This window comes from Ornithorhynchus anatinus, chromosome Y2, assembly GCF_004115215.2.
Source record: "Ornithorhynchus anatinus isolate Pmale09 chromosome Y2, mOrnAna1.pri.v4, whole genome shotgun sequence".
Taxonomy (NCBI): domain Eukaryota; kingdom Metazoa; phylum Chordata; class Mammalia; order Monotremata; family Ornithorhynchidae; genus Ornithorhynchus; species Ornithorhynchus anatinus.
Genome location: NC_053176.1, coordinates 2,684,334 through 2,694,600, shown reverse-complemented (window position 1 = coordinate 2,694,600; position 10,267 = coordinate 2,684,334). Strand labels below are relative to the sequence as shown.

Here is a 10,267-nt window from a genome sequence, read left to right as displayed (position 1 = left end):
GGAGTGGGGAGAGACAGGAGGAAGGGAGATCAGAGAGAAGGCTGACACAATGAGAAGCAGCGTGGCTCATTGGAAAGAGCACGGGCTTTGGAGTCAGAGGTCATGGGTTCGAATTGCGGCTCGGCCACTTGTCAGCTGTGTGATTTTGGGCAAGTCACTTAACTTCTCGGTGCCTCAGTTACCTCATCTGTAAAATGGGGATTAAGACTGTGAGCCCCACGTGGGACAACCTGATTCCCCTGTGTCTACCCCAGCGCTTAGGACAGTGCTCGGCACATAGTAAGTGCTCAACAAATACCAACATTATTATTATTATTATTATTACAATAATCCAGCCGGGATATTATGAGAGCTTGTACTGGCACGACAGCCGTTTGGATGGAGAGGAAAGGGCAGATCTTGGCAATATTGTAAAGGTGAGAGCGCCAGGCAATGGTGACGGACTGGATGTGTGGGGTGACTGAGAGAGCTGAGTCAAGGATGACACCAAGGTTGCGGGCTTGAGAGACGGGAAGGATGGTCGTGCCGTCCACAGTGACAGGGAAGTCAGGAAGAGGACAGGGTTTGGGAGGGAAGATAAGGAGCTCAGTTTGTGAGCTCAGGATTGTGAGTACTATGTGGGACTTAGACTGTGTCCAACCTGATTAGTTTGTATCTACCCTAGTATTTAGGAGAGGGCCCAGCACATAGTGTTTAGCAAATACCATTATAAAAATAAAATAAAACCTAACTTGATGAGGAATGGCCCTGGTGGATGTGCAATGCAGTGTCATGGAGCTTTTACCAACGGTCACTTTTCCTCTTTTCCCTGTGCTTAGAAGGGGGCTTAGAGCCTCCTGGCACCCTGATGAATTGCCCCTGCAAGTTGGTTAGGTCTCAGGAAGAGTGGGGCACCGTGAAAATACAATGGTCAAGGTCCCTGCATTTGTCCACTTTTCTCTCTGTCCTTTCCCTCTGCCCAGGCATGCTTGACCACTTTGGGTGTGCCTGATGGGTTGACTCAAACTGAGTAGCCAAACTCGACCTCAGTCAAGCACATTACAATGTGGTAAAACCATGCCCTTGAACCAATCAAGCCACTGGCCCTACTTATCACCTTATCAAAGGAGGTCCAAGACTAAACAGAAAAAGCCCCAGGGACTCACTGCTTTCTATCTTAAAGTATTTATCCTATTGTATAGTTCAGATCATTTTGAATGCTGTACTAATGGTAAAGAAAGAAGCTCTGCATCACTTGAAGTTGAGCTGATCTTTACTAGCAGGGGAATCTCTGCTGCACAGTTGCCTCTCCCTACTAATGCCAGATGAAGTGCTAGTAGTAATAAAATTTGTCTCTGACGTACCTTTTTCTGACCACAACGCAGTCTGTAAAGCTTTTTTTCCACAGTAATTTGATACCGCGACTCAGATGACAACACTCAACAACGGTCTGGAGCAGTCCATCTCACAGTGACCTTCAGGCACAACCACAGAGGTAAGAGTCCTTTTGAAATCTCTATTTGGGGTTCAGAGAGAGAAGGACTGTGGCTGTTGGACTGAAATGAGTTTCAGTCATTCTACCACTTGGTGAAAAGTATGTTAGACACAAGTGATAATTTGGTCCATCTAACAATATAGGCAGATTGGGACTTTTCTCCAGGTGCAGGGCACCAAAATCAAGGGGCAAGGTGCTGGGAGCAGGGCGTCAGACCCGGGTGCAGAGCACCACATCATCATAGTGGCACAGGGCACCAGAAGGCATTAATCATGAAGAAAATGGGAAAAGGACAATTAAAAGAGGTTCCTCTCCAGACGAAGGGAACTCCGGCTTACTTCATGTAAATTCATTATGGACCTAAAATTGATAAGCTCTTAGATAAATGGGAATTTTTACCCAGGATAAACCTGATGGCTGACATCAGAGTCCACCCGTACAGGGTTCAGATCAGGGGCGAGTGAAGAATTACTCAGAGGATCAAGCCAATAGCAAACACGAGCACCTTTATTCTGATTACAAGTCCCCCCAGTTGGCTTAATCGGTGTAACGCATGCAGCGCGTGTCCCCTCCTTAAGGGAGGTGGCACCCCGGGTCAAGTGGTTGGCTTCTTCTTATAGTTCCCTTCTTAGGGTGGAGTCTGCTTTTGGGCCCATTTATGTCGAGCGGTGATTGGACTGATGTTGGTGGCCTTTCTGTCGTCACCTGGCGACCATCCAGTTTCCAATGTCGAAACTCGGCTGGAGGCTGGTTCGTCAGCTAGGCAGAAAAACCCCTTGTGACTCCATCGGCTTCCTTGCTTCCCTTGGCCTTCTTTGATCTGAATCAGCTGCATCCCAGGATAAGGGTTGAACCTCGGGGTAGCTTGCCCGTACGGCTAAGATAGCTGCCTGTTAGGGCGACAATTATTTACTTGTGGGGTTGAGATACTTGGACAGGGCAGTTGTTAGATATATGAGTAAGTGCTTCATCAAGGCAGCAAAAGCACACCATGGCCTCCAAAAGCACACCATGGCCTCCTCTTCAAGGCTGCAAAAACACACCAGGACCTCCTTTTTCTGCCATCAAAACCTACTAAATTTCCCCACAGACAGAACATTTGATCAATATAAAATAAGTTCATCATTGGAGCTTTGGAATCTAAAGGAAGTAAGATTGACCCGGGGCAGTGGGATTTAGGAAAATATTCTTGTCTTTTCTCGATCTTGTCTACCTTTCTATCTCTGTCCTTCTGATTAGCAAGTCACGTTGGGCACCCTAGCATCTATTTCAGATGGCCATGCACAGGAACCTCCATGTCCAAACCACAGAAACTCGGGTGTGTTTCTGACTCTGCCATTTGACTGTCCTAAACTTGTTTTCTGAAAGAAACCCTGTGCTCAATAATACTCTTGGGTGGTTTAGTTTGGAAAGGAAGGGTAGGAGGGAGATAGAATTATAACTGGAAAGGGAAGTAGGGTCCAGAGAGGATTTTTTATGATGCAGGAGACATGGGCATGTTTGAAGGCAGAGGGGAAGAAGCCATTGGAGAGTGAGTGGTTAAAGATAGAAGTTAAGGAGGGGAGGAGGGCAGGGGCGATCGTTTTTATAAGGTAAGCGGGAATGGGGCCCAAAGCACAGTTGGAGGGGGTTGCACTTGTGAGGAGGGAGGAGATCTTCTCTAAGGATACTGCAGGGAAGCATGGGAAAGTAGGGGAGAGGGTTGGGAACTGGGAGATGGAGAAAGGGGGAGGGATGACTTTGGGGAGCTCAGACCTGTTAGTGTTATTTTTCGTAATGAAGTAGGTGGCCAGATCATTGGGGGTGAAGGATGGGGGATGGGGAGGAACAGGGGACCCGAGGAGCAAGTTAAAAGTCTGGAACAATTGGGAGGGGTGATGGGCATGGGCATCAATGAGGGAAGAAAAGCAGTTTAGTTTTGCCTGGCAGAGGAGAGATCAGAGTTCAGGCAAGAAATTTGAAGTGAATAAGGTTGGTTTGGTGCTTAGACTTTCACCAGCAGGTCTCTGTGGGGAGTAATAAAGATTTTCAGGGGGAGGGAGTGTGAGAGAGGAGGCAGGTCAGAAGGTTATGGTCAGAGAGAGGGATTACCTTTACTACTACCACTGTTTTCTCAAGTGCCTATTATGTGTCAAGCACTTCCTCCTTCCAGGCATCTCACACTAAACAGTATTCATTTCCCGAGCCAACCTCTCAACTCCCCTCATTTTCCCATCACTGTTGACAACATCACCATCCTTGTCTCATTAGCCCATCAACAATGGAATTATCAATTCATCTCTCTCATTCAACCTTCACATTCAGTCTGTCATGATTCTCATATACTCTGCATATTGCCTGATCTACAAATTATTTTAAAGTCTTTCTCCAACCCCCAAATTGTAAATCCATCGAGGTCAGGAATTATGCCTACCAACTCCCTATTGTACATTACCAAATGATCTGTACATAATAAGCACTCACTAAATATAATTAATTGATTGACTGATTGACTGCAGTGGCCATGACCCATTGCAGACAGATTTTGAAATTCCCAAAACACAGGGTCAGGGTTTCACAAATTCCCAGGGTCTCACAATCCCATAACCTAGCCAAGGGACCTAGCAAGCAGTTCTCCCAGGTCCTCCACCCTCAGGCAATCACCCAGGTAGTATTTCTTCTCATGGCTCCCTTTGCTCACTTGTTTGCTCCCCACTGCAGCTCCAGTGATGACAGTGTTGTGGAGTGTCAATCTGGTGCCCAGATAATCTCTCATTCAGCCACGATAGAGTCAGTATTCAGCTGCAGAGATGGATCCAGAGCACCCCAAGCATGTCCATCCCATTCCTCTATGTGGTACCATAGAGGCACTGTAAGGGGCTTGGGCAGGCGTTTGAGAGGTGTCTCACTTTCACAATATCGCCAAGATCCACCCTTTCCTCTCCATCCAAACTGTAATCGTGCTAGTACAAGCTCTTATAATATCCAACTGAATTATTGTGTCAGCTTCTTCATGGATCTTCCTTCCTCCTGTCTCTCCCCTGACTCAAGTCTATTCTTCATTCCGCTGCCTGGATCATCTTCCTACAGAAACGCTCTGGGCATGTCACTCCCCTCTTCAAAAACCTCCAGTGGTTGTCTTTCAACCTACACTCGAAACAAAAACTCCTCACTCTTGGGTTCAAAGCTCTCCATCATCTTTCCCCCTCCTACCTCACCTCCCTTCTCTCTTTCTACTGCCACCCCGTAGGCTGCGCTCCTCTGCCGCCCACCTCCTCACTGTCCCCCATTCACGCCTATCCCACCATCAACACTGGCCCACATCCTACTGCTGACCTGGAACGCCCTCCCTCCTCACGTCTGCCAAACTCTCTTCCCCTCTTCAAAGCCCTACTGAGAGCTCACCTCCTCCAAGGGGCCTTCCCAAACTGAGCTCCCCTTTCCCTCTGCTTCTTCCTCCCTTCTCCCCACCCTCCACTCTTTGCCCTTCCCCTCCCCTCAGCACCGTGCTCAGTTGTATATATTATTTATTACCCTATTTATTTTGTTAATATGGTGTACATCTCCTTGATTCTATTTATCTTGATGATGTTTTGTTTTTCTTTTTTGCTTTGCTGTCTGTCTCCCCTGTTTAGACTATGAGCCCAGCACTGGGCAGGGATTGTCTCTAACTGTTGCCAAATTGTACATTCCAAATGCTTAGTACGGTGCCCTGCATACAGTATGCACTCAATAAATACTATTGAAAAAATGAATGGTTTCCACCCTCTTTGCTCCACCCAAAGTGCCCTCTCAAAGGTCATTAATGATCTCCTTCTTGCCAAGTCCAATGGCCTCAACTCCATCCTAATCCTTTTTGACCCCTCAGATGCCATCAACACTGTTGACTACTCTCTTCTCCTGGCTTTACTGGATTAACTGACACTATCAGTTTTATTTTTTTAATGATATTAGTTAAGTACTTCCTATATGCTAGGCATTGTACTGAGCATTGGGGTAAATGTTAGTTAATCTGATTGGACACCATCTGTGTCCAGTGTGGGGCTCACAGTCTTAATCTCCATTTTACAGGTGAGGTAACTGAGGCAAAGAAAAATGATGTGGCTTGCCCAAGTTCAAAGAACCCAAGTCCTCTGACTCCCAGGCCTGGATCTCTCCCCTTGAGGTCATGCAGATTCCCTTTCTATGTCTCTGGCCACTAATTCTCAGTCTCATTCACAGACTCCTCTTCTGTCTCCACCCCATAACTCTCGAAGTCCCTCAAGGCTCAGTTCTGGGACACCTGGTATTAGTCATCTTCATCCACTCCCTTGGAGAGTTCATTTGCTTCTACAGCTTCATTTACCATGTCTATGAGGATGATTCCCAAATCTATATCTCCTTCTCGGCAATCTCATATTTCCTCCTGGCTTCAGGACATCTCTACTTGAACATCACAAAGACACCACAAACTTAGCATGCCCAAAACAGAAATCATCTTCGTGCCCAAATCCTATCCTCCCCTTGACTTTCCCATCATTACAGAGAGCATCCTTTTATCACAAACCCATTACCTTGGCATTATCAACTGTTCTGGCATTCATCCAGATATTTAATCCGTCACTAAATCCCATCAGTTCATCCTTCACAATATCCATAAATCCACCCTTTCTTTGCCAGACAAATAGCTACCATATTAATCCATTTATCCACTCCGCACTGTCTCACTAGTAGCTTCACTGCTGATCTCCCTGTCTTGTGTCTTCCACCACCTCCAGTCTATATATCATTCTGCTGATTGGGTCATTTTTCTACAAAACCATTCAGTTCATGTTTCCTGACTTCTCAAGAACTTCCCATAGTTGTTCTTCCACTCTGAGAAGTAGCGTGGTGAGTGGAAAGAGCAAGGGCTTTGGAGTCAGGGCTCATGAGTTCGAATCCCTGCTCTGCCACTTGTCAGCTGTGTGACTGTGGGCAAAGTCACTTAACTTCTCTGTGCCTCAGTTCCCTCATCTATAAAATGGGGATTAAGACTGTGAGCCCCACGTGGGACAACCTGATTCCCCTGTGTCTACCCCAGCGCTTAGAACAGTGCTCTGCACATAGTAAGCGCTTAACAAATACCAACATTATTATTATTATTATTACCTCCATAACCAACTTCTTTCCATTGGGTTTTAAGCACTGAATCTTCTTGCCTCCTGCTACCTTACCTCCCTGATTTTTTTATGGTACTTTCTAAGCACTTACAATGTGCCTGGAATTGTACTAAGTGCTATGTTACGTATAAAATAATCAGGTTAGACACTGCCCATGTCCTATAGGAGTCTCCTGGAAAACATATCCCACAATACATCCTGCATTACAAGAAACATTACCACTTTGAATGTAAAGTATATTGATATTTAGTAAGTACTCCTTGTGTGCCAAATATGGTATTTAGTCCTGGGGTATTTAATAGTAATTATGGTTTTATTAAGCACTTACTATGTGTCAAACACTGTTCTAAGTTACAAGATAATTAGTACAAACACAGTCCCTATTTCAACTAGAGCTCACATTCTCAGAGGTAGGAAGAACAAGTATCCATATTTATCAAAAGGAAGAATATGGTTTGTGGTAATCATCATCATCATCAACAACATTTATTGAGTACTTTCAGTTGTGCAAAGTACTGTAAAAAGTGCTTGTGTAATTACAATACCCAAAACGGAACCATTTATTCATATAGAGCAATGTCTCACTCAAATTGGCGAAGTGATAAGGAGGAAAATTCAGTCAGCTTCTCAATCGTATTTATTGAATGTTTACTACGTGCAGAGCACTGTACAACACGCTTAGGAGAGTACAATAAAACAGGGTTGGTCAACATGTTTCCTGACGACAACAAGCTTTCAGTCCAGAGGAGGAGACAGGCAATGAATGCCACCGTCAAGCACTGTGGAAATGGATATTTGAGTCAATCAGAAACTGGCAGAAATATCAACACTAATTGTACCTGCAAGGTAAATAAAGACAGGTTCTTATCTTTGATCCTTTAATGTTATTCTTTATCACTGTTCTGAATGACTATTTGTGGGTTATAAACCCACAAATGTGTAGATTATTGTGGATTATTTTTCTCTAAAAATAATTTACCTAAAAATATTTTTTGGAGGAGGGAAGGCGTTGGCCAAGGGGTGTCTGTTTTCGAGTACATTGGTGGCCCGCTCCTATATCCAGCAAGATAGGGTCTTTACAGTCGATTAGACTGTAAGCCCATCAAACGGCAGGGACTGTCTCTATCTGTTGCCGACTTGTTCATCCCAAGCGCTTAGTACAGTGCTCTGCACATAGTAAGCGCTCAATAAATACTATTGAATGAAAGGGTCCTGGCTCAAGGCTTTCCAGTTCTAGAGTCGAGCAATACTACGGCATTCAAACTCACTATGGTGAGTCATTGTAAACTCACTATGGTGAAGAACGTCCCTCGTTAAATCGCCCGCCACGGGGCCAAATGACGGTCGGAGTACAGTTAGAAGGGGGCAACTCCCCATAAAACGAAGCACCAGCATCTTCCTAACTGCCCGTAAATCTTTCTCCCTGGCCACCTGTCCTCTGGCTTCCGTCACACCGCAGGACTACGCCCGTTGCCCGAGCAACAGGGGGCGTGGCCACGGATGTGACGTAACATGCGTCACCCCGCTCCCTCCCGGGGCCCAGATGTTGGGGAGGGGCCGCAGCCATTACGGCTGAGTCGCCGACGGCAGCGAAATTCCATGAAGTGGCGGAGGTCCCGGAGTCGCCATGCGATTCCTCCCGCGGCTGCTCCTGCTCGCGCTGCTGGTGCTCCCCGCCACCTTGCTTCTCGGGGGCGGTGTCGGAGGTGAGGAGGGGGGTCGACGCGCCCACTACCCCGCGCCTTCCTCTGTCTCGTCAGCCCACACGCGGGGCACCGGGGCGGGAGGAAGGGAATGGAGCCCGGCCCCGCCACCCGACCGTCCGGATGGGCCGCCTCCGCGGGAGCCAGGGTGCGATGCCGCCTCTCCCCGGGATGGGAGAAAAGGAACGGGGAAACACGGCCTCGCCCCAGCGCGTAGGACAGTGCTGTGCACCGAGCAGGGGCTTGGTATGTGCTTTAGGTTGGGTGGACGTGTTCCCGTGTGCCTCGGGAGAGAGCGGAGCGTCCGATGCTTGTGTTCCCCTCCAGTGCTTGGGGCCGGCCGCAAGGCTGACGTGTTACTATCTCCAGGCTGCGCCCGTGTTAGGGCCCATTCACTTTTCGCCATCCCTCCTCTTCATCTCCCTCCATTTCCCCAGCTCAGCACTCTTTGATCGTCTACTCCCCAACCGATTATTCGTATTTATTTATGGTTTACTATGTGCAGAACACTATAATAAGCAATTGGGCGAGTACAGTATAATAGTTGGTAGATTCTTTTACCTGTCCGCAGTCTTGCAGTCCAGATGACCCAGGGCTACTGGCCCGTTTCTTGGTTCCTGTATCTCTACACCCGTCAGGGCCCAATGCACGGCTCGTTAAGGGTAATGGCTTGGATTTTGCCCAAGAATTTCTGGGTTTTCCTGACCTTTAATATCTGGGTTTGCCTTCAACTCAATTCCTTACATTTGTATTGTAGTTTGCACCTTCATTTAAGAGTGAACCAGTAAGTTAGCAGTAAGAGCTGACTTGAATAAAGGAGTAGTGATTGAGGAAATCAGAATAGGAGAGTCACGGGGGAAAGAAAGCAGTGGCCAAAGTGGATGATCATGAGAGAACTTGGTCGAGATCTTTTTTGCTTTGAAGAAGCTGCCATTTTCATTTTCCTTATTTATAATTTATTTTAATCAATGAATTGTATTGAGCGTATACTGTGTACAGAGCACTGTACTGAACACCTGTGTGTCAACCCTTCAGGATTTTCCAGACTGCGCCCTCCCTTTCCCTCTGTCCCTCCTCCCCTCCGCACTGCCCCTTCTCTCGCCCTCTGCTCTTTCCCCTTCCCCTCCCCACAGCACTTTCGTATATTTGTATATATTATTTATTTTATTAATGTATACATTATTTATACATTATATCTATTATTCTTACATAGAATTCATTCAGTAGTATTTATTGAGCGCTCACTGTGTGCAGAGCACTTTACTAAAGCACTTGGAATGTATAATTCGGCAACAGATAGAGACAATCCCTTCCCATTGATGGGCTTACAGTCTAATCCGGGGAGACAGACAAAAACAAATAGCAATAGATAGAATCAAGGAGATGTTCATCTCAATAACAAAATAAATAGGGTAATAAAAATATATACAAATGAACAGACAGCACAGTGCTGAGGGGAAGGGAGGGGGTAGGAGCAGAAGGAAAGGGGGCTTAGTTGAGGAGAGGTGAAGGTGGGGGCAGAGAGGCAGCAGAGGGAGCAGAGGGAAAAGGGGAAGCTCAGTCTGGGAAGGCCTCTTGGAGTAAGTGAGTTCTCAGTAGGGCTTTGAAGAGGGGAAGAGAATTAGTTTGGCGGAGGTGAGGAGGGAGGGCATTCCAGGACTGTGGGAGGACATGGCCCAGGGGTCGACAGCGGGATAGGCGAGAAACGGTGAGAAGGTGGGCTGTGGTAAGAGAGAAGGGAGGAGAGGTAGGAGGGGGCAAGGTGATGGAGAGCCTTGAAGCCTACAGTGAAAAGTTTTTGTTTATGCCGAGGTTGATAGGCAACCACTGGAGGTTTTTCAGAAGGGGAGTGACATGCCCAGAGGGTTTCTGCAGGAAGGTAAGCCGGTCAGCGGAATGAAGAATAGACTGGAGCGGGGAGAGAGATGAGGAAGGGAGATCAGAGAGAAGGCTGACACAATAATCCAGCCAGG

The 10,267-nt window shown here is 46.9% G+C and overlaps 1 protein-coding gene across 4 annotated transcripts in view; it reads left to right on the top strand.

The window, feature by feature from the left end:
• Positions 1-8,105: 8,105 nt before the first annotated feature.
• Positions 8,106-10,267, top strand: part of LOC114808661 (translocon-associated protein subunit alpha) — a 36,512-nt gene continuing 34,350 nt past the window's right edge. For all 4 annotated transcript variants that reach the window (XM_039910973.1, XM_029056448.1, XM_029056449.1 and 1 more), the window contains exon 1: positions 8,106-8,297. In XM_039910973.1, coding sequence (XP_039766907.1) covers positions 8,219-8,297 — 79 coding nt within the window. In that variant the 5' untranslated portion in view covers positions 8,106-8,218. The remainder of the gene's footprint in view (positions 8,298-10,267) is intronic.